Here is a 25,206-nt window from a genome sequence, read left to right on the forward strand (position 1 = left end):
TGGCCTTTTGGATCTGCAAATTAATTTCAACTATGAACTTTCCTGAGTTCTGTCAGCTGACTGGAAACTCATAACAAGCGATTTAACAACTGGTGTACCCAAAGGCGACTCCATTCACTTTGCATGTTAAGGAAGATGAGAATGTTCCATCATCTGCACCTTGCACCAGTTGCTCTGTCCAATTCTTGTATATGTGAATTAACTTGCCTGGACTTTGAATTGCATCCTGTGCTTTATATACCCTCCAACATTTCTCTGACAAAAATAGGGATATCCAATTTAATAATAATAATAATAATAATAATAATAATAATAATAATACCCCACTCATCTGCCTGGGTTGCCCCAGCCACTTGTGGCAGCTTTCAACGTATCTAAAAACATAATAAAACATTAAACAATAAAAAGCTTCCCTATACAGGGCTGCCTTCAGATGTCTTCTAAGGTTGTAAAGTTACTTCTCTCCTTGGATCGAGGCTTGCATAACTCCATACCCTCCAACATTTCTCCAATGAAAACAGTGACATCCCAAGGAAAAGTGGGACACTCTGGGTTCAAATCAGAAACCAGGACAGCTTCTGTAAATCTGGGGCTGTCCCTTGGTGGGTCAGGCTTTACAACCATGGTTGACCTCTTATGCAGGTGTCAAGAACCGCTTGCCACACGGAGCAAAGAGAAAGGCATCATCCAGAGAGATTTACAGCTGATATAAAAAAAATTCCATCATAGACCCTGCCAATGTGCTGCTATGATTTTTGTTAGATGGAGCCTTGAAGCAGCCAGTGTTTTGCAAAGTGTGTTGTTACTGCTCCCTTGGAGAGAGGCCTGCTATGTCTGTGCTCCTTACTAACTTCCAATCAGCACTTGGAATTTATCATGCACTCAGTCAGCAGATTTAATAATGGTTCACCTCTCACCTCACTCGAAACCCATCTAACCACAGAAATCGTGAGTGGGTTTTTTCTTTTGGTTACTGTTTAAGTGCACAGGCCTTTATAACTCAACAGGCTCTTAGTAAGATGTCCTTCAAGAATGGCCTTCATTTCTTCAGTAGATGAATAAAGGCCATATTTTTAAGTGTTCTATTAAGCTAGATAAAGAGATCTACGCTCCCATTTCACAACTGGCTCATGGATGATGGTATCGCAATACGGCTGACTTGGTCATGGTTTTCGCCAAGCTAGCTGGACATTTTGGCATCCATCCCAGGCCATGTTCTGAAGCGATATGCCAAAGCTAAGCAGGTATGGGCCTGGCCTACACCTGGATAGGGGGCCACATGGGAAGTGGGAACTCCATGCATGTGTCCTTGAGTTCCAGGAGGGAAGAAAGGCAAGCCAGAAAAGTCATAAATTCATCAAATCTACCCAGTGGCAGCTGGTGTCCACTAGACCTGGTGGAGCAGCTAGGATGCCATGGGGGGGGTATGGTCACAAGGAAGCAGCCATCTTGTTCTGGTTTTCTCCCCATCCATCTTCCTTGCAGACACTTACAGAGGACACTTGAGCATTGCAATTTTATAAATAGCACCTGACAAAACTGAAAATTGTCTTACTTTGGTTCGGGGGGAGGCTGTTGCTTTTTTGCTGTTGCTGCTGCTGTGGGTTCATGCCAAAGAAGTTGCACATTGCTCCAAGAATGCCATGAAGAGCTTTATGCTCTCGTCCAGGCCACACTTGCTCACCTGCCTGACCCACCGTGGCAGAAACTGCCCCTCTCCACATCTCTTTTGGCCTGGCCAGGCAGCAGCTGTGCACAAGGTGAGGAGTGCAGCAGATCTCTGACCTGGGCAGAATGCATTGCATTGAAAAAATATTGTTTAAAAACAAACTATGCGTATCTGTGGGGTCTGTGTTTGTTTTACCCTGTGAGATTAGATATTGTACACAGTGCTGTAATGCATGCAGCAATCCGGCAAAACTCTTGCCCAAGACATGCCCTCTGACATCTTCTCACACAAATCCAGGGCACACACACATACCCCACATCATGCCGCCTTCCCACCGCAGCCACCATCTGCCTGCCACATTCGCTGTGGCTGCCCCCCCCCCCACACTTTGTCACCTTATCTTCACCGACTCTTTCTCCTCCTCCTCTGCCACCGAAAGTGGAGTGCCTGCTTCTGGAAGTGTGCTTCCAGATGTGCTATGCCTGTTCCTGGGAGTATAGTAGCAGGACTGTTGGGTGACATGCATCTGAGTTATTCACACATTTCTTATGCTCCATGACAGCTGGCATTTTATTGCCCTTTGGTAGGTTTAGTATTGGGTACGCAGGTGGTGCTGTGGTGTAAACCACTGAGCCTAGGGCTTGCTGATCAGAAGGTCAGCGGTTCAAATCCCCACGACAGGGTGAGCTCACGTTGCTCAGTCCCAGCTCCTGCCAACCTAGCAGTTCGAAAGCATGACAAAAGTGCAAGTAGATAAATAGGTACCACTCTGGCATGAAGGTAAATGGTGTTTCCATGCACTGCTCTGGTTTCGCCAGAAGCGGCTTAGTCATGCTGGCCACATGACCCGGAAAAACTGTCCGCGGACAAATGCTGGCTCTCTCAGCCTGTAAAGCGAGATGAGTGCTGCAACCCCAGAGTCGTCTGGGACTGGACTTAACTGTCAGGGGTCCTTTACCTTTTACCTTTTTAGGTTTAGTATAAACCTATTCTTGAGCCTGGGGTTAAGGAGCAGGCCTGGACCCCTCACCATCCTTGAATATGTGGTGCTTGTGGTGATGCTGGTGGAGAATGCTCTTCCATCAAGCACATGGGCACCTCTGCTTGTTATTTTGTCACAGAATCTGTCTCAGTGGTGGTATCTGTGCAGCAAAAAAATGGTGGAGAAAGGAATATAGTGGTGGTTTTTTGCACACGTGATGCTCCTTCTGTGGTGTGGGGGAGGACCCATTCTTGAGACCTGTTCTTAGAAGCTGGAATTCCCCTAATGCAAGGACCAGGACTTTGCTAGCAGCAAATCCTCACCATTGTTTTATTGCCAGGATGAAAAGGGGCAGGCTGACACATTGTGGCAAAATGAATGAACTGCAAACACTTCAGATGTTCTTCAAGCAAGAAAGTGATTTCCCCACCTCCCTACTCCTCCAAACTGCAAGATAAATCCTAAGAGGGAGAATAATATTTCTGTTGTCATGATTTTGCTAGTCAAATGCAGATTAGAAAATCTGATGCCAAAATCCCGTCCAACTATATGCAAAATTGTCAGTTATTTGTTGTCTGTTACTTTCACTGCTATATGCATTTTAATGCATACTCTCTTCCAATATTGGTTGGAGAACTGCCTCTCAATATTTGTATAAGTGTGAATTTCACAGGACAGCTATATTTGCATTCATGCGTTGTATTGGAAAATGTGAATTAAGCATGAGAACCAAACCAAGTTCCTTCCCCATCCCTACTCATGAGTAAATCCCACCAAGTTCATTGCGGCTTCCTCCATAGTAAGTCTGTTCAGGATTGCAGGCATCATCAATCAACTAGATAAGCACTGAGCCAAATCCAAGACGGCTCAAATCCCTTCTCATTCTGTAATCCAGCCAAAATAATAATCTCATGGTGGATTCTTGAATTTAAAAATTGGAACTCAATTCAGATAAGGAAACCTATGAGATATGATCACAGTTTGCTTTGGAATACCTGGTCCTGGGAGAGCGGTACTGCAGCCATGTCTTGCTTTGTGAGCTGCTCAGAGGCATTTCATTGGACGCTACTGAAACAGAGTGCTGAAGCCCATGAGCCATTATTTGAACATTCATTTTACTGAAATGATTCTAAATCCCTTGGGGAGAGTGGTGTGTGTGTGTGTGTGTGTGTGTGTGTGTGTGCATACATGTGCACAGTAGACCCATGCTTTCATGTTCCTGTGCCAGCTGACCTCCATGAATTGAAGAACAGAACTCTGGATTTGGAAGTCCTCTGAACTCATGCAAGTTCCCTGTGCGAAATGCTCCCCCCCCCCCCGAATATTCACAGTTCTAAATCACACAGGGAGCCTGTACGGAAGGCTCCTTACTGTAGACCTTCCCCTTACAACTCAGCATGCAGGCAAACACTGGTGGGACTAGACAGCAGGCCTCCACCTTGATATGAGCAAACTGAATGCTTAAATAGAGCCCTGCTGAGCAGCATAATAGTAGGACATTGAATGAGCAGGACTTGAATGAGCGAGAAAAATTATCAGAGATCATTCACACCCCGGCCAGCACCTCTTTAATCTTCTACCCTCGAGCAGGAGATATAGAAGTATAATCAGTCATACCAACAAGTTAAAAAACAGTTTCTATCCATGGGCTGCTGAAGGGAAAATAATATAGTGCAACTGATTTTCGGGGTTGGTGTGTTGTGCGACAAGCACACAGAGTGCAATGAGATTGAGTGTTTGTGGGGGGAGGGAGGCTCGGTTAATTTTACTCTACACAGGTTGTACATTGACAATAAAGGTATTATTATTATTATTATTATTATTATTATTATTATTATTATTGTCAGAGGTACCTTTTTCTCATTTTCATTTGAAACCTCCTGGCAACAATATTGATGTTGATGGGCATGAGAAGGCTCTCAGCCAAGTCACTGATAATGATGGGAGTTCCCCAATCTGTATATTCGCTTCTGTGTGCCTTCTCCAAGAATGCAGGCAATTGTTCTTCCTCCAAGACAATCATATGACTTGGGCATCCCAGGCAGATCCCTCCCTTCACTCCATGACCCTGAACTGATCCTGAGCACTGCAGGAGACATTGAAACAGTTTGAGTGTACCCAATGAGAGGATCTTAAACTGGGAGAAGGTGTGAAAGATTAGGTAATGCTTAGAAGGCACAACTTTGAGAAACTTGGTTCCCAAGCCTTGCCTTTTCTGGTCACTCCTCTTGGACCAAGATAATTGCATTGTTCTGATTTGTTGTTTCCTGATGTCCCTATTGATTCTTTTATGCAAATAGTTTGTGTTGCAGTATGGAAAAACCACCACATGAGAACAGTCACCAATTACTTCATAGTCAACCTCTCACTAGCTGACGTCCTTGTCACCATCACTTGTCTTCCAGCAACGTTAGTGGTGGATATCACCGAGACATGGTTCCTTGGGGACAGCCTGTGCAAGGTGATCCCTTATTTGCAGGTATTGTTTTCCAGGTTGGAGTGGGGAGTGGGCAGGCTACACTTTAATATAAATATGTATAGTGTTATGCATTGAGGTCAGGTGCCTGACCCCTCTAATCTTTGGATCCAGCAAGTGTTAAAAGTTAATTAAACCTTCTAATTCTGGGAAATAGCCAAACTAGCTTCCTGGTGAGGTGATGGGGGATTAAGGGGCTCAGTGCAAGACAGCAAATGGATCCCTCAACAGAAAAAGGCAGAGTTGGGAGCAGAGGTAGCAATGGTGTAAAATCAGCAAACTGGGAGAGGACAGACAGAGCAATGTTTGGTGCCTGTTTACAATCCAGTGCTGCAGCTATGGGAGAAACAAGGCCCTCTTGGGGTGTTAAAGCATTCGTCTCATTTATATCCAAAACTCTCTCATCGTTTTATTGGCCTTCTTCCACATCACTCCATCATAGAATTTCTCCCACCACAGCAGGCCTTTCCTCCAAAGCACCTGCTAGATGAAGAGAGTGCATCCTTTCATTAAATATAATGTAACATGCCACCCCAATCTCCAGAGCAGTGCGAGATTCCAAGCACAAATTTCCCACCTGGGCCTATGTTTCATTGGGGAAATGAAGCACGGTGAAGACTGTGGTTTCTTTATGAGACATGGTTTATTTACACACATATACACACACAACCTGAGCCTGCGGGGGGGGGGTCCCCAGCATTACACTCCAAGGGGGTTTTACCTTCTCCAGAAGCACGGCATTTGATTCAACAGACACTAGCCATTTTTCTCTGCCTCCTACACTTTTGCTTGACACTGCCATTCCAGAAAGTGGTGGGGGGGGATGAGTGTTCAAACCCCTGGGCTCTCACTTGTGGGGTGCCTCAGGGTTCCGTCCTCTCCCCCATGCTTTTTAACATCTACATGCAGCTGCTGGGAGAGATCATCAGGGGGTTTGGGCTGGGTGTTCATCAATATGCGGATGATACCCAGCTCTACCTCTCTTTTAAATGGGAACCAGGGAAGGCGGTGAAGGTCCTGTGGGAGTGTCTGGAGGCAATTGGAGGATGGATGGCAGCTAATGGATTGAGGTTGAATCCTGACAAGGCAGAAGTACTGTTCTTGGGGTTCAGGGGGCAGGCGGGTGTGGAGGACTCCATGATCCTGAATGGGGTAACTGTGCCCCTGAAGGACCAGGTACGCAGCCTGGGAAGTCATTTTGGACTCAAAGCTGTCCATGCAGGCACAGGTCAAATCTGTGTCCAGGGCAGCTGTTTATCAGCTCCATCTGGTACACAGGTTGAAACCCTCCCTGCCCACAGACTGTCTTGCCAGAGTGGTGCATGCTCTAGTTATCTCCCACTTGGACTACTGCAATGTGCTCTACGTGGGGCTACCTTTGAAGGTGACTCGGAAACTTCAGTTAATACAGAATGCGGCTGCTAGACTGGTGACTGGGATTGGCTGCTGGCCAAGACCATATAACAGCAGTCCTGAAAGATCTTCATTGGCTCCCAGTACGTTTCTGAGCACAATTCAAAGTGTTGGTGCTGACCTTTAAAGCCCTAAATGGCCTCAGTCCTGTATACCTGAAGGAGCGTCTCCACCCCCATCATCCAGCCCGGACACTGAGGTCCAGCGGCGAGGGTCTTCTAGCGTTTCCCTCACTGCAAGAAGTGAGGTTCAGGGAACCAGGCAGAGGGCCTTTTCGGTAGTGGTGCCTGCCCTGTGGAACACCCTCCCAGCAGATGTCAAGGCAATAAACAACTATTTTACTTTTAAAAGACAACTGAAGGCGGCCCGGTTTAGGGAAGTTTTTAATGTCTGATGCTGTATTGTTTTTAATATTCGGTTGGCAGCTGCCCAGAGTGGCTGGGGAAACCCAGCCAGATGGGCTGAGTATAAATAAATTATTATTATTATTATTATTATTATTATTATTATTATTATTATTATTATACCTCACTCAATTTCTGGCCCACATTACTTCCCCTCCCTTCTCTAAGATCTTGACTTTCATCTCTCCAGTCAAAGGGGCTTATTTCTTTGCACTCTATGGTAAATTTCTTCAATCCCTTATACTGTAGTTGCTAATGACTCATTGGTAACACCTCACTTGCAGTAGGACAGTTCTGACTTAATTAGCTCTAACACTTGGATTATTTAAAGGATTAGCAAGATCTAACATGGCTCAAATACACACTTGATTGATACTAAATACACATGAGTCTGGCCATTTCCTGTCTTTGATACTCCAGACTTAAATTAAAACCTACCACTAGCTAAATCCGGAATTTAGTGTGTCTTGCACTCCCAGATTCATAACAAGAATGTGCTTTTAAAAAAAAGAACTGCTTTTCATTTGCAGATGATTGGCACTCTAGATGGCATTTACCTAACCAATCCTGTGCAAAGACTTCCCCCTCCCCCCTCCTCCTATGCACCCCACCCCCCCAAATAAATTGGGTATGGGAGTCACGAAAAACCCCTAAACAGCACATGGGTGGTCCATTCCTTTGCTTTTAACAGGACTGAGAGGTGACTTTTGTTAGCTGGATTGTGCCCATGGAGGGGAAAGTTAATGTGATTCTGGAAGAATCGTTAAAAGTGCCAAAGCAACATTTCCCTCCTCCTTGTTTTTACTGATGCTTTGTTGCCCTTCTGTTCCTTTTCCCCCTTCCTAGACTGTGTCGGTCTCTGTTTCCGTGCTAACCCTGAGCTGCATCGCCCTGGATCGATGGTATGCAATTTGTCACCCTTTGATGTTTAAAAGCACAGCCAAGCGGGCCAGGAACAGCATTATCATTATCTGGATTGTGTCCTGCATTATAATGATCCCCCAGGCGTTTGTCATGGAGTGCAGCCATGTCTTGCCAGCGTTAGCCAACAAAACCATCTTATTCACGGTTTGCGATGAACACTGGGGAGGTGAGTGTTTTTCACCACGGGACTGGAATTGCCCACATGGACATTATGGAAGGAAAACTATACAGTTAACAAACCCACTGTATGAACATCTTATCTCCTGAATTATTGGGTATTGGTTGAAACCAGGACTTTGCATGATCTTCTCTGGCACTGGCTTTTAGCTGCCTTTAATCTCTAACTGGATTTCTTAGGTACAAGCAGTAGCAGTCAGTGAGGTGGAGTGGGTGGGTCAGTATTGCTTGCGTTGCTTCCTATAACTGAGAGAGAGGGGGGCAAGGTAGGAGGGAGGTCTCTGCGGTGTGGACGCAGCCGCGGGAGCATCAGATTGGTTCCACCACTGCATTCACACAATGCTGACCTCCTCACTGGTTCCACCCTTCTCCTCTGTGTCTCAGTTACCAGAAATGATCTCTACATTGCGAAACTAGGTGAGCTGTTCTCCACCCCACTGACCAGCACTGCTGGGTTCAAGTGTTGGGTACAATGTGGTTATTGTTAAGAGGAAAGCTCTCTACAGTCCAGAAGTGTGCCCTTTGACACCTATGTTGGTGTCTGTGTTGGGCCTATATTGTGCCTATGTTGACATAGCTTACGACTTGAACAAGTGAACATAGAAACGTGGGATGAGTCTGCTGTTTTCACAGGAACTGGTCAGGTGCCTATGGGAAACATGCAAACACTCTCTCCCTCCCAACCACCACCTCATCTGTGAAATTTCACAGGCCTTTAGATAGCCCAAAATAACCAGAGGTACCACCAGAATAACCAAAGGTAACTGGATACCTTAAGGACTGCCATCTTCCACAAGACCTTGCAAGCCCATGCATTCAGAGCAGTTTCAGAAGCACATCAGAAGGTGGCATACAAGTAAAATGACTGATCATTCGGATGGTCTCTGTGCCATTAGAAGTCAGGTGAAGATAGGGCCTTTTCGATGGTGGCACTCCACCTTTGGAATTCACTCTCCTAGGAGGTTTGCTCAGGGCCAAGGAGGAACTCTTCTTGGCTCTGATATTTTTATTTCCCCAGGGCTTTGGGTTTTTGGTGTGTGTATGTGTTACTTCTGCTGTTTGCTATGCATTTAATATTTACTTTGTTTTGCTATTTAATTTACTTTGGACTGTCGGGGGATTGAATGATTAGATTCTTCAGCAGCACACACACAAAAGGCACCTGACATATAGAAAAAACATTATGTGAAGGGAAAGATTGAACCCTTTATCCATTTGCTTGGAAGTCAGTCCTGCTGACATCACAGCGACCTCAGCTTTTAAGACTCCCCTTGCTCATTTCCCAATTGGCCAATCCGAGAGGAAGAAATTTCTCCATCCCTGCCAGAAGGCGGTGTCAAGCATACTTTCACTTCCCTGGAAGAATATTAGAATTAATTTGCTTTTCAGGCTCCCAGAAATGAGTTCTGTGAGGAAGCTGAAATGTCTCTACTTTTCCAGTGCTCCATTTTCCAGCTATGGCGGTCAACAAGGTTCAGTTGGTGGCGATACTTAGACCAAAGTCAATAATACCTCACAATTTCCTGTTGTGAGTGCATGGGACTAGCAATGGGATCCCAACTCAACATGGAACACAACCTAGCAAAAAGGATTTCCCCTTTAGGGGCATGCCCTGATATGCTTGATCATAGTATCACAAAACAGGGTCTGCAGTTACATGATCAGCATGTAGTAACTGTTGGGTCATGAGTTCACCACCAGCCTCACATATGCACAGGCAATCACACAGCTGAATCAAGGCATTGAGAGCCATTCAGCAATTTCACTGATGCTTTAACACAGCACCCAGCATCCAAGGATTTGTGGTCCTTGATGATGAAAACTTCATCTCTCCCACACTCCTACCCATCCTGTCAGTCAGATGTAATAATTGCTACATTGGTGGAATCTTTAGTTCTACTTAAAGCACAAAGGTCCTTAAGCAACTGTTATGTGAAGTATGTGCCCTGGGTTTTCTTTGAAGTTCTACCTCCAAATGCATCCCCGCCCTGATTGAGACCACTTCAAAGGAAAAGGCTCGTTCTTCGTCCATCTTGATCCATCATTGACTTGTACCCAGCCTAGCAGCTTCTACATTTTTCTCCCTTTTTTTTAAAAAAAAAAAGCTAAAGATGTTAAATTAGAAGCCATAAACCTCCAATGGTTGTTGAAATAAATGCTGCAATTATACTTGCACTATGCTGCCTGAAGGTCACCGTGCAGGCAGGTGGTGGCTCTTTATGAGCTTTCCTGAGTCCTGCCGGTTGAAAGCTCAAATACTTAAGATAATGGTAATTTCCCCTGCAGTAAAATTTCAATTGCAGTTCTGGCTCCCTGACACAGCAATGTTTCTTTTCAGACCTAGACAGTTACTGAACCTTCTTATATATTCTGTGCACTAAGAGAAAAACGACTCCAACTGGTTCATGTGAAAGATACAGATTTAACCAGATAACATTACAGTTGCAGGTGCTGGAAACAGGTAATTCATGCATATTTATAGAAACTTTGGGAGATTCACACCATTGAAGAATTCTGTACAAAGCACTTAAAGCAGGACTACCAACCACCCAGTACTTCACTGGTCTGACCATCAGGAGGTAACAGGCACTGGGCTTCAAAAGTCTGTGACCTCCCAATTCTGTCTGGCACCACCCCATAACCTGCTACATGCATTGGCTGGCTTCTTCCACAACCCATCAGATTTGCTGTGGCTCAACCCCTTATATGCCAGATTCCATCCTAGATCCTCACCTCACAGTTCAATACTTTTCCTGACTCCACAAGGTTCTGACCAGGCTGCAAGTGGTGAAGGTAGAGTAGTAGCCCAGTCCAGTCCAGTGGTAGAGCATCTGCTTTGCATGCAGAAGGTCCTCGGCTCAGTCCTCAACATCTCTAGGTAGAGTTGGAAGAGACCTCCTGTCTGCAACCCCAGAAAGCTGCTACCAGTCAACGTCAACAATATTGTAGATGGAACAATGGAAGGCATTCCATGGAACACAGCTTCCTGTGTTCCTAACAATCCTAGTTTGCCTTCTGCCCCTTACCCCAGGGGGCCAACAATTTTGGAAATCTAAGCTTCACAACCTTGATTTCAAGGTTGCTCTCCATTGTTTTCTACATCCTCATCTTTTAGCAAGGCGATGGCGTAACCAATGTCTTTGGATGGCTAGGTGCTTCCAAATGCTTCTGAACATTAGTTTAGCAATCTAGTCAGCTGCAAAGTCAAAAGGATTTATTCTACGCCATGCCACTTCCTCTTGCTGTTCCTGACCTCCCAAGACATGATCTCCCTCTTTCTTTAGACTTTTATTGTATACCATCAAGAAGATCAAACCTATCCATTCTTAAGGAAATCAGCCCTGAGTGCTCACTGGAAGGACAGATCCTGAAGCTGAGGCTCCAATACTTTGGCCACCTCATGAGAAGAGAAGACTCCCTGGAAAAGATCCTGATGTTGGGAAAGATTGAGGGCGCAAGGAGAAGGGGATGACAGAGGACGAGATGGTTGGACAGTGTTCTCGAAGCTACCAGCATGAGTTTGACCAAACTGCGGGAGGCAGTGGAAGACAGGAGTGCCTGGCGTGCTCTGGTCCATGGGGTCACGAAGAGTCGGACACGACTAAATGACTAAACAACAACAACAAATACACACACACTCACAAAATTTGCATAGCCCAGTTAGGAACCCCATTATGCTAGGGAAATGCCTATTACCTGTTTTCTTGGTATTGAGATTAAATAATCCTGTAATGACCGGTAACTCTCAGAATGATGCTCTGCACAATTCTAAGTAAAAGCTTGTTTCATCTTACTCTTGCCTGGAATCAATCTCTGTGCTATGGCCAGCACCCACGTTTCCTTGAATCACCATTGCTGGCTGCTGTGGATCAGCTGTCCTTTGTTTTTGCAGAGAATTTTAATGGCAATGGGATATTTAAGCTTTCTTAGTTAGTTCTATGCACTTCCAGTTCCCTTATTAGCTGGGAACTAAAATGTGCTGCAATGTTCAATTCAGTTCTGCTTCTCAGGGCAAGTAGAAACTTGCCGATAGCTTTAGCAGCATGTGACTAACACAAATGAGAGGAAAAAGAGGTTCTCCCCATCATTTGTATGACATTCTTCAATAATTTGTGGTTGACAGAACCAGAAAGGAATTTTACTTACAGCATTGATCAACTGACAACTGTGAAGCTTCCGCCTTTCTCATAGCAAAATAGGTTTTTGTATGTTAGGTGTATTTTACTCTTCTTACCACAACTCTAGTAGCAGAGGGCATTGGGCAGGACCACAGCTTATGGGGCACTCCCATAAATGGTTTTGGGGGTGGTGCTTCAAGGCTTTAGTCCTAACTTAGCAGGGCAGCCACTGCTAGGTTGCCAGTTGGACCCCACAGGAACAGCTCACACTATGGTAGGTCCATAAAGCTTTGGCATTTCCCATATGGTGGCCCCAGCAGATGGGCCTGAAGATGAATCACTCTTGCCCTCTGCTACAGCAACTCTGTACCATAACCAACACAGTTGTGGTCTTGGTCTTTTACATAATAGCCTTATACAGTGGTACCTCCAGTTACGAACTTAATTCATTCCAGAGGTCCGTTTGTAACCCGAAACCATTCTTAAATGAGGCGCAACTTCCACTCGCATCCCAGGGCAAAGTTCGCAAACAGGAGCATCTACTTCTGGGTTAGTGGAGCTCGTAACCCGAAGTGTTCGTAAGGAGGATGGTAGTAACACGAGGTTCCACTGTACTGCTCAACCATTGATCCCTATTGTGATGGGACGATGAGCTGCTTGTGTGTAAAATCCAAGTCCCTCAGAGTTTGGTCAAGTTTGCTAACCTCTGTCTGTAACGGAGCCCCTTAAACATGGCTCCGTCAGTCGCTGGCAGATTCCGACAGTGGTTGCTTTCGGAATCGCTTCCAACATAAATGCTCCTTAACGGAAACACGTCTTCTGGACTCTCTGCATGACAGTTTCCGGCGAGGAGTGGGTGTCCCTACAGGAGGTCCTGAAACCTCCCCACTGTTTTCGCTGGAAGTGTCTCTGAGCCATCCCTCCAGCTCACTTTCCCTCAGCTCACCTCCTCTCCCCCTACTGGTTCCCTCTTCAGCTGCTGAGTCTCTCCCAACCTGTGTGAGCCCTTTCACCTCCCTTCCTTCCGATGGCAGTTCCCTGACATCCACCTCCCCTCCAGGGCCCCCTTCACCCCCTCCCACCCCCTCCTCTACGGGCGGTGAGGAGGCAAAACCCCGGAATGAACTTCCTTCATCTTCCGATGTCTCGAACACTTCTCTCCACCTGTTGCGGTTCCTGGTCTCGAAGTACTCCTCCTCCTCAGAGTCCTTCTCCCCTTCCCCTTCCGAGTCCGGGAATCCTTCCAACTCCTCCTCCTCATCGGTGGTCCCAAAGTATTCCCTCCGGAACCTCTCCACAGGCTGAGGTTTCCTTGGGAACCTTTGATGGAACGTTTCTATCAATACCTCGTCATTGATATCTTCTGCCATTACCCAAGTGTTTTCTGACTCCGGTTCTCCTTCCCACGCTACCAAATACTCCACCTGATCCCCCTTCCACCTGGCGTCGAGGATTTCTGCCACATGGCTGCTGCATTCCCTTTCTTCTATGACCGGTCCCCGAGTGGCCATCCCTTCTCGTCCCCCCTCATACGGTGACAGTAACGACCTGTGAAATACTGGGTGCAGTTTCATGTGGTTGGGTAACCGGAGCCTGAAAGCCACTGGGTTGACCTGTTGAATGACCTCAAAGGGACCCAATCTCCTGGGTCTTAATTTCTTACAACCTCCTTTGAACGGCAACCCTTGGGTTGACAGCCACACCCTATCTCCCACCCTTATGGTTTCACCTTCCCTTCGGTTCTTGTCTGCCTGCCTCTTGTATTCTTCCTTCGCCCTTTCTAAGTTGAGTTGGAGCTGACGATGGATTGCTTCCATTTCTTCTACAAAATGCTCGGCTGCCGGGACGCTCCATCTCTCCCCTTCTCCCCCTGGGAAAGCCCTGGGATGACACCCATAATTAGCCAAGAAGGGGCTCATCCCTGTGGACACATTCTCGGCATTGTTGTAGGCAAATTCCGCCAGCGCCAACTTTTCTACCCAGTCATTCTCTCTGTCATTGACATAACACCTCAGGTATTGCTGGAGGACACCGTTTGCTCTTTCCGCCTGCCCGTTGGTTTCAGGGTGCCGGGCAGTCGAAAAGTTGACCTCCACCTGCAGTAAGCTCATGAGCTTCCTCCAGAACCTGGAAGTAAATTGTTTTCCTCGGTCTGAGACCACCCTCAATGGTACCCCGTGCAACCTAAAAATGTGTTCTACAAATAACTTCGCTGTCTCTTCCGCCGTGACTGCATGCGAGCAGGCTACAAAGTGGCACATCTTTGTTAGTAGGTCTACCACCACCATGATGGCTGTTTTCCCCTTGGACTTCGGCAGATCAGTCATAAAATCTATCGACACTGCCTCCCAAGGTCGTTCTGGGGTTGGTAAGGGTTCTAATAGCCCCGCCGGTGCCCGCCTCTCCCCTTTGGCTCGCTGGCATTGCTCGCACCCTCTTACATACTCCCGTACATCTTCCCTCACCTTAGGCCACCAAAATTCCCTGGTGACCAACCACATGGTTTTGTGTTGTCCAAAATGCCCCGCCGTGGGGCTGTCGTGCAACTGCTTGAGTACCCTCCCCCTTAAGTCTCCTTCAGGGATATACAGTGCCCCTTTGTAATACAAAGCTCCATTTCTTTCCTCGAAACCCCCTGGTTCCTCTCCCTCACCCCTAAGACCTCTGAGCTTATTCTGGGCGTATTCATCATTCTCTGTTTCCTCTACCAGTTCTCTTTGCCCCACCAATGCCGCCCCACACACCCAGCGGTCCTCTGGGATGACATGTCTCTCTTCGGGTGCCCCCTCCCCTTCCAAATATTCAGGTTTGCGTGAGAGAGCGTCCGCCCTAACATTTTCTGGACCTGGCACATAACAAATTTCAAAGTGGAATTTGGAGAACTCCTGGGCCCATCTCACTTGCCGTTGGTTGAGCACTCGTGCCGTTCTCCAATACTCTAAGTTCTTGTGGTCCGTGCACCCTTGCACCTTATGTTGTGCCCCAATTAATAAATGCCTCCATCTCCTGAACGCTTCATGAATGGCTAGTAGTTCTCGGTCATACACCGTGTAGTTCCTCTCAGATTTGTTCAGCTTTCGCGAAAAAAAGGCACACGGTCTCCACTCCGACTCCTCCTTGCCAGGCTGCAGAAGCACCGCCCCCACAGCCCGGTCTGATGCGTCCGTTTCCACTCGCATCGGTTTTTGTAAATCCACATGCAGGAGCTGTTCTTCCGAAGCGAACGCCCTTTTCAGCTCCTCAAAAGCTCGCTCCGCCTCCGCTGTCCAAACGAATTTCCTCTTACTGCTGAGACAGTCCGTAATGGGCGCCGTCAAGTGGGCAAAATTTCTGATGAACTTCCGATAGAAGTTTCCAAATCCAAGGAATCTTTGCACATCCTTCCTTGTTTTCGGTGTTTTCCATTCCAGTACCGCTTGGACCTTGCCAGGATCCATGGCCAATCCCTTGTCCGACAAGCGGTACCCCAGGAATTCCACCTCCTTGGCATGAAACTGACACTTCTCTAGCTTCACCCACAGCTGATTGGCTTGCAGTCTGCCCAACACTTCCCTGACGTCTTTTACATGCTGCTCCTCATTCTCTGAATATACTAACACGTCATCTAAGAAGGCCACACAATTCTTGTAAAGCAAAGGCCCCAGGACGTGGTTCATAAATGATTGAAAGCACGCGGAGCCTGCTTGTAAGCCGAAGGGCATAACTAAATATTCAAATGCCCCCAAAGGGGTGAACATGGTGGTTTTCCATTCATCCCCCTTCCTTATTCGTATCAGGTTGTACGCCCCCCTCAGGTCCAGTTTAGTAAAAATCTTTCCCTTCCTGACCCTTGTCAAAATGTCATCAATTCTGGGCATCGGGAAAGTCACTGGTTCTGACACTGCATTTAAGGCCCTGAAGTCCACAACAAGTCTAGGTTTGTCCGTGTTTTTTTTATCCACAAAAAACACTGGGCTGCCCCCCACCGCCCTGGACTCTCTGATGAACCCTCTCTTCAGGTTCTTGTCAATGAACTCCCTTAGCTCCTGCATCTCTCTGTCTGACATGGCGTACAGCTTGCCTACAGGGAGCTGTGCCCCAGGGAGTAAATTGATTTGACAGTCAAAGGGTCTATGTGGGGGTAGTTTGTCTGCCTCCCTCTCGCTGAAGACGTTGCTCAGGTCGGCGTATTGTTGGGGAACCTTCCCCTTCTCCGTTACTTCCGTCCCTGCTAGAGTGGCTCTGGCCCCTCCTTGAGCCTCCCGCTCTTTGCAGTGTTCTAGACAATGTGCTGACCCAAAGGAGACCACTCTCTGATGCCAGCCCACTAGCGGATCATGTAACGCTAGCCAGCTTATCCCCAAAATAATGGGAGCTCCTCCCAAGGTAGCCACATTAAACGCTATTAGCTCAGTGTGTCTTGCTACCCTCATTATCATTGGGACGGTCTGCTGGCTGACTTCTCCTCCCAGCAGCTCCCTTCCATCGATCGTGGTCACCTGCAAAGGGTTACTTAAAGGGATAGTCTGTATCTGGTGCTCAGCAGCAAACTCCTTACTCATGAAATTGCAGGAGCTGCCTGAGTCCAATAGCGCCTTTATCTTTAGTGGGTGTCCGTTAGGCAGCTCTAGTAACACCTCTATCACTAGGGCGGGTTTAGGAGGTTCCGGCGTGGGCACTTTCACTGCTCTTTGGCCTGGCTGCTGTGCCCTGACGGTGGCAGCCAGGCGTTGGCTTTTACTTGCTCCGGTACCTTTTCCTCCCTCTCCCCAACAGCTCCCGCCATTCCTTGCCATTCCTTTCTTTGGGGGCAGACTCTGGCAAAATGACCTGGCTGTTGGCAGAGATAACATTTCTTGGCGCCCTTCCCCTCCTTCTTCCGCTCTTCACTGGGCTTTGAAACTGTGCGCGCGCGCGCTGTTCCAATTTCCATCGGCTCTCCTGGCAGGAACGGTGGCTCTGGAATCTCTGGAATGCGAAGCTCCCTCCAACATTCCCCCTTCCCTTCCCGCCTCTCCAAGGCTCTCGCCTCTTGGCGCGCTCCTATGGTCAGCGCTGATTTGGTCAGCTGGTCCATAGACTCCGCCCTGGGCGCCCGGGAAAGTTCGTCTTTCACAGCCGAAGAAAGCCCTTCTTCAAAGAGCATTTGAATGGGTTCCGCCGATAGATCCCACCCCAATTTATGGATCAACATGGTAAACTCAGTCCAGTACTCACGAACAGATCGGCTCCCCTGTTTGCACGCCATTAACTGTCTGCGTACCACTCCCTGCTCAATATCGCTGGAAAACATCAGATCCATGGCACGAAAAAACTTCCTCGTGTCCTTCAGGATGTCATTATTCGTTGCCATCAGGGGCCTCACCCAGTCTTTCGCCCCCTTTTCGAGATGCCCAATCACAAAAGCCACCCGCGATTCCTAGTCGGGAAAGTCATCAAACTGCAGATTAAGGGCATATTGCATCTCTGTCCTAAAGGCATGATAGTCCTTGGGCTCCCCCCCAAACTTCTGCACCAATCCTGGCAACTTTCTGGCGAGCGGGGTGGTTTTCCCCTTCTCTGCATCTTGAGCCCTCCTCTCCTCGAGCCTCGCCGTCTGCAGCGCTAGCTGGACCTCCAACGCCCGGTACCTTTCTTCCAGGCTTGGACCCGCTCCAGCTCCTGCTTCTCCGGTTCCGGCTGGGTTGCTCATGATGCCTTCTCCTGCACAAGCTGCTCACGGAGACTGTCGGAATGCTGTGATGGGACGATGAGCTGCTTGTGTGTAAAATCCAAGTCCCTCAGAGTTTGGTCAAGTTTGCAAACCTCTGTCTGTAACGGAGCTCCTTAAACATGGCTCCGTCAGTCGCTGGCAGATTCCGACAGTGGTTGCTTTCGGAATCGCTTCCAACATAAAAGCTCCTTAACGGAAACACGTCTTCTGGACTCTCTGCGTGACAGTTTCCGGCGAGGAGTGGGTGTCCCTACAGGAGCTCCTGAAACCTCCCCACTGTTTTCGCTGGAAGTGTCTCTGAGCCATCCCTCCAGCTCACTTTCCCTCAGCTCACCTCCTCTCCCCCTACTGGTTCCCTCTTCAGCTGCTGAGTCTCTCCCAACCTGTGTGAGCCCTTTCACCTCCCTTCCTTCCGATGGCAGTTCCCTGACACCTATCATGGCTCAGAAGAGAATTTTCTGACAAACTGTTTCTCATTACAGAGATTTAAAGTATCCTCTATTTGCAGTACAGTTTAGTGGCCTATATACTAATACATGTCAAAAATGAACAAAAATTTGACATATCAGGGTCCTTATAATCCTCCAGGGTTGGAACATCTTTTTCATTTTTCTACCATACTAAGCTGATGTCGCTGCACGAAAATGTAATCCTAGATGAGATTCGGAGAATTTTAAAATTTGAAGAAGGCTGATATTTGTTCTTTTCCTATACTGCCTTTATGAGACAGTCTAAAACTACCGTAAGTCAGTCAGTTTATTGTGTTTTAGCAAACAGCCAATATACACATAAAAAAATATATAGTAGTGATTTGCATTTCTACTCCTTAACCTTTAAAAGATACATCATTTCCCATCCCTCCTTTGAATTTTGTAGCATGGATCTGTAGAGCCTTTGCAAGAAATTTAGATTTTCTGAAGGATATGTACTTCTCTAAACAAATATTAAAATACCATAACTAAAGCATTAGAATCTGATTTGCTTGTTCACAGAGCAGCAGATTAACAACTGATATAGAGCTAGCTGGGCTAAATCAAAACCCTATAAAAACCTGGTTGAAAAGGTATGTCTTCAATTGATGCTGAAAAGCCAACAGCATATTAGACTCTAAGCCAAAAACACCTCCTAGATGAAGAGGGCTTGGTCTGTCCTTAAGTAAATTCCTTCCTCCTTCTTCAGGGAACTATTTTTAATTACCAAATTATTTTTTAATTATCAAATCACATGTCTGTGGCCACAGAATGAACCACAAAAATCATACATCCACTGTTTCGTTTAGAATAATTTTTTTCTTGTTTTCCTCCTCTAAAAACTAGGTGTGTCTTATGGTCAGGTGCGTCTTATGGAGCGAAAAATACAGTATCCAGGAGACTGGTACTCTATCTCAGTTTCAGAAATTGTCAGGCCTCCCTATGGGGCAAAATCATGTGGGCATCTTCAACTTGTGTTGACCTTAATGTGAAGTGGGCTCCAGGCCATGAAAGCCTATGCCATAATAATAAAATTGTGAATCTTTAAGGTGCCATAAGACACTCTTACTTTGCTAAAGCAGATGTTAATGGCTAACCCTCTGGAAATCTAATTTAGGTGAATGTTAACATTCGCTAGTGGATCTCTTGAGTGTTTGAAAATTCAGGAACCTACCTCGGATTAACAACACCTACATACGTGAACACGTGTGACACCCTACCTGTGGAACACCCTACCCTAAAGGCTTGACACCACTTGCAAAACATGCTAGGATCTGAGTGGCCTTGGTTAATAATGTGCTTTGAATGTTTTGGAGGAAAGGCTCCTGTTTTGAAATGATCCTATCTATTCAGCCCTTTAATTTTACAATATGTTTGTTGCATGTATTACATAGCAACTAACAACTTCAAATGAGCTCACATAGAGAAGATCAAAAGAGATGTTATTCAAGTCCTTTTTTGTTTTCTTTGCAGCCGAAGTCTACCCCAAAATGTATCACACTTGTTTTTTCCTGGTTACATATATGGCCCCACTGTGTCTGATGGTGTTGGCCTACCTACAGATATTTCAAAAGCTATGGTGCCGACAGGTAAGCTTATTTTGCTGTGAGATCCATCTGTGTGATCCATTTCATGATGCCTCTTAAAGACTGACATATTTATGTATTTCAGTAATGGACACAAAAATATATTAATGGTACAGAGTAGAATAATTGTGTATAATTCACATGCAAACAATCTTTCACCAAAAAAGGAACACCATGTTGTACAATACCATCCAAGCATATGAACTGATATAGCAAAGTAAGTGCTTGCATCCAGTCCACAAATTCTTAGCTTACATTTTCACTCTAAAGAGCTGGAATGAAATTATTCGTGCTAAGATAGGATCATTTTCTTTTCTAGCTCTTAGTTTACATTCAGATGAAGGCTTGATAAAAGAATGGAAAAATCACCTAGAACAGAGAAAGAAACATGTTGTAAACATTTCAGAAACATTTACATTGCACTTTGGCACGATACATATTATAATGTGTTCTTGTTTCTTATTTCTGTTGATAGAGTAGATTTAATACATTAGCAGAAGCTGTTTCTACTCCCACTCATGGAAAATAACATATCTCTGTTTTTCAAGTGCAGTTGCCAAAGTGAACAAGGTGTTATATTAATGAGAATTACCACAGCAAGCCTACTTAACAGCTATTAGCTAGTGTGATTTGACTCTTTGCTCAGGTGCGTCACATCAAGTAGAGCAGGTGTACCATAGTTGCTTTTTAATGTCATTGAAAATTGGGCACAATTTTTCAGTGATATTAGAGCTCATTAAGAGAGCCAGTTGTTCATCGGTTATCCCTTGTATTTGCCAACTTGATTTTTTTAATTCATAAAAAAGTTCCATATTTTGGACCAATAATCTCTCTGAATATGTTTATGAATTTTTGGCTAAGTTAGCAATATGGTCCCACAGAGTAGATCCTTAGGTGTGTCTTATGAGTGCACTAGTGTAGCAGGTATTAAGTTTAAGTTTGCTAAATTTCTAACCCAATTTTACAAAGTCATATACAAAAGAAAATCAAAATCAAAACACAACCAATACAATACAATTTAAAACATCATTTTAAAATACTCCTGGTTGAACCATCATCAGACAAAATGTCACACGAAGCACCAAAGTTGGCAAGGTGGCCATCTGTTACCTCCCAGTTTTCATCAATTCAGTATCTTTACTGAGTTCCCTCTTCAGGTCTCTCTTACATCTAACAAAAGGGGGTTCACGTTCAGAATGGAGATGCATAAGCAAAATGAACACAATTCTGGAACGGCATCTTTCATTTCAGCCATAGAAAAGAGATTGCATTGAAATCAACATGTGTGTCTATTATTATTATTATTATTATTATTATTATTACTTTATGTCTCTGGGCCAATGAGCCTAACAGATTTTCCCTTTGGGCAAATGGAAATAATTAACATTCTGTTTACTATGCTCTGCTAGATTCCAGGAACTTCATCTGTGATTCAGAAAAAGTGGAAGCCTCTGCAATCCACAGCACAAACCCAAAGGCAGAAGCCATCGGCAAATTTTAGGATTAGTGCTGTGGCAGCCGAAATCAAACAAATCCAAACTCGGAGGAAAACAGCACGTATGCTCATGGTCGTTCTCTTGGTTTTTGCTCTCTGCTATCTCCCGATTAGCATTCTCAATGTATTAAAAAGGTAAACCTTAATACACGATGAGTAATAATATGCCCCTGTGTGTGATTTTCTAGTCTTTAGGTAACAGCATGATTCCATTTTGCAGCTGTAAGTCATTCACTAGCCCTATAGCAAAATTAGCATTTGTTTGTTTGTTTATGAGCTGCCAAGTAAAAAAAAAAATACAATAAAATAATTAGAACATAAAACTTTAAAATCATAAAATCACGAACAAATGGACAACAGTGACTCAGATCTCTACAAGGTCTCAGGCAGAAATTCTTCCCAGCTCTGTCATGTGAAATCCTTATTTGCTGAATATGTTGGAGACTGAACCTTGAATGTTCAGTGGACAAGAAATGAGCTTGAGCAATGAGCTATGGCCCGTCCCTGGTATTAGCATGTGGTTTTTAATTTTGCAGAAAGGCAGGCAAAACTGGAGCTGATGTGAACATGGCTGGCTTGACTAGTTGTCAACACAGTTGAGCAAGAAGTGTTGAAACACCTCTCTGCTCCTTCAGCTGCTGCTTAAGGCTCAGAAGCAGAGGAGAAGGAGAAAAGAGGCAGGAATGGTAGAACCTGCTTGAAGAACAAAAGTGTTCTGGGCACAGCAAGCCCACAGTACAGCCCATGCTTGACATCTTGCAAGAGGCAACATTGGGATCAAGAACTGCAGGATACACTTAAAGGCACTAGAGGGCACTCCAGTCTTAGGGACTTGAGTGAAGGGGCTTAGGTGAGTTTAGTCTTTCTCTGTAAACAGGAAATTAGAGCACAAGCAAATATTAATGTTGTCTCAGTGATAAGCCAGGTTCCTGAAAGAATAAGGAAAACAACAGAACTAGAGTATGCACACCCAGCAGAGGAGGAGTGCAGTCTTGTACTGTGAGGGCAACCAAAGTAGCAAGATTCCACGTAACTTCTTGTCTCTAAGTAGGTCTTCTTGATCAGGGCTAGTCTCCAAAGTGTGGTAAGGACCAACATTTGCCTGGTCCAAGACCAGAACAATCCTTATTCCCCCATCAGCACCACCATTCTCACTTTACACAGAGCATTCAGGCCAGAGGTGACCAGAAATATTTCTCAGCGTGTGGTTATCTGAATCAAGGCATGCGGTAAACTTTAGAAGTCACTTATAATATTTGCACTCCCTTGGAGTACATGCACAGGCCTTTTACTTTAATAATAATGAAACTGTTGTGCCCTTGTGGTCCTCTGCATTTTGAGATACATATTCTTTAGAGCTAATCAAATTGAAAGCTACTTTGAGATTTAATCCGATTTCTAATGTCTTCTCATTTCTTCTCTTCTTTGTAAGGGTGTTTGGGATGTTCAACAATGCTAATGACAGAGAAACAGTGTATGCCTGGTTTACATTCTCCCACTGGCTTGTATATGCAAATAGTGCAGCAAACCCAATTATTTATAACTTCCTCAGTGGTAAGTCGTTCAGTTCTGCTGCCTTTTATCAATGCGCCCCCTCCCCACATGGTTTAGCTACGCAGCTCGGAACTACTAGAAGTCTTCCATTCAATGTAATTGGCTCAAGCCCATAGAACTCTCTCCCAGCTGAGATTAGGCAGCCACCCTCCTTGTTACACTCCAGGCATGTGGCCAAGCCCTTTTTGTTCCAGCAAGCATTTTAAGACAGTGTTCCGTCTTACGATTAAAAAAAGGGAAAAGTTTTATTGCACCATTGCTTTGTGTTCACCACTTAGAAATGTGAACAATTACACAGTATAGAAATGTCTTAAATAATAAAAAAAAACAGTAAATAAATGAGCCTTTGGGCTTCCCTTATCTTCTTGTTGGGGGTGGGAATATTTTGTGCCTCCAATTGGCTCCCCTGCTTTGAGTTTCAGGCTGATGTGTAATTTCCTATCAGACTATCTGCTGGTGACTGGCTGAGGGGGTTATGCTTGCACACTACCCTTGCTGCCAACATCAGGACAAGACAGATGAACTCCCTGTCTTTACTGGGTTTACTGGTAGAACATGAGACTCTTAATCTCAGTGTTGTGGGTTTGAGCCCCACATTGGGTGAAAGGTACCGGCACTGCTAGGGGGTTAGACTACTAGACGGTCCTTGTAGTCCCTTCAAACTCTATATTCTCTTTGCTACATGTGCCGTGAACCCACCCATTTAACTAAGAGGGGGGATAATACTATGATGTTACATGAACAGATTTTTAATGAAGCCATGTCACTATCTCTTTGGGGTTTACCCTATGGTTACCAGATTTTTTTCAATGAATCCGGGGACACTTTTTTTGGGGGGGGGAGAAGCTGAGTAGCAACAGGGAGTCAGTAGCGGGGGTGGTGAGGCAAAAGACCCTGGGCCCAAGCACACATGCATATTGTATAAACATGCAAAGCCCTTCTTTCCCCCCTGTGAAACATAAATGCGCAGAGTTTTTAAAAAACTGAGCAACGCCCCCCCCAACTCTCGAGCCTCCCCTGATCAGTCAAAACAAAGGGGGAAGGGGGAAGGAGATCTGTACCGCCGGATGTCCCTGGTTCCCCTTTGGTAATGGCGGCAGCAGTAGCAGTCAGCAGCCCGGAGCCAGCCTGGTAGCGCAGTTGGCTCTGACTGGCTTCAGGAGCTGCTCATGGTAGTGCCGCCCACCATTTTTCCTCTCCAGAAGTCCCCATGTGATGCGTTGCGCACAAGACACATCACATGGGGACTTCCGGAGAGGAAAAATGGCGGGCGCCACGGCAGCGGGCAGCTCCTGAAGCGAGCCAGAGCCAACTGTGCTACCAGGCTGGCTCCGAGCTACTGAGGCTGCCACTGCTGTGTTTCCTGGGGACAGATTTGCAAATCTGGAGACATTCCGGGGACAGAATTTGTCCGGGGACAGATTTGCAAATCCGGGGACTGTCCCCAGAAACCGGGGACGTCTGGTAACCCTAGTTAACCCAAATTGTATCAGTGGCATTTTTTAAAAAAACCAATGAAGTTAGGATTCATTTTCACACATGCATTGTTGGTAGAAAAAAAAAATCCAGTTCATAGTATACTATCTCATGCTTCTGGTGTTGTTTGATTGGCAGGAAAATTCCGAGAAGAATTCAAAGCAGCTTTTTCCTGCTGCTGCTGCTTTGGCATTAGCCACCACAATGAGGACCGGTTTCGAGGACGGACAAGCACAGAAAGTCGGAAATCCTTGACCACCCAGATCACCCATTTTGACCATGCTACCAAGTTATCAGAGCACATTGCATTGACCCATATAAGCACACTCCCAACAAATGGCACTGGACCTGTTCACAGCTGGGAGCATCCCAGTTTCTCTGCGGTTTAATACTTTTGTAAGTGGAAATCTGTGCATCCAGTTGTCTCAACCAGTAACCAGAGTACTGCGGACTGGAAAGGAACGATAGTCAATGAACACCTCTTATTTTCTAAAAGAAACCACAGCCTTGTTTGGAAGCTTGCGTGATTTTAACAGCCTTTGCTTTTGAACTATAAGATAAGATTGTTTGGGAACACATTAATTTTTTTATATACCTTAACTGGTCAGAGCTTCTGATGTATTTCCTTTCTCAATAAAGAGTGGGTGCATCTTGTGTTTCAGTCAAAGCTGGCAGTAAGCAAGGGGGAAGCATCATGATGGAAATCACATTAGGACCAATTTTGCCTCTACCAAGTTGTTCATAAAATAGCATAACTGAACCCTATATTA

General features: G+C 45.6%; 1 protein-coding gene across 2 annotated transcripts in view; it reads left to right on the forward strand.

Moving 5' to 3' along the window:
• The window catches only part of HCRTR2 (hypocretin receptor 2), a 32,581-nt gene extending 7,376 nt beyond the window's left edge, over window positions 1-25,205 (forward strand). The window contains exons 2-7 of one of the 2 annotated variants that reach the window (XM_080997525.1): window positions 4,952-5,130; window positions 7,791-8,034; window positions 19,799-19,914; window positions 21,321-21,541; window positions 22,839-22,960; window positions 24,575-25,205. In XM_080997525.1, coding sequence (XP_080853651.1) covers window positions 4,952-5,130; window positions 7,791-8,034; window positions 19,799-19,914; window positions 21,321-21,541; window positions 22,839-22,960; window positions 24,575-24,825 — 1,133 coding nt within the window. In that variant the 3' untranslated portion in view covers window positions 24,826-25,205. The remainder of the gene's footprint in view (window positions 1-4,951; window positions 5,131-7,790; window positions 8,035-19,798; window positions 19,915-21,320; window positions 21,542-22,838; window positions 22,961-24,574) is intronic. The other variant, XM_080997526.1, reaches the window with a different exon arrangement.
• Window position 25,206: the final 1 nt, after the last annotated feature.

The sequence above is a fragment of the Podarcis pityusensis genome (assembly GCF_964106645.2).
Source record: "Podarcis pityusensis genome assembly, chromosome: 3".
In the NCBI taxonomy this organism is placed as follows: domain Eukaryota; kingdom Metazoa; phylum Chordata; class Lepidosauria; order Squamata; family Lacertidae; genus Podarcis; species Podarcis pityusensis.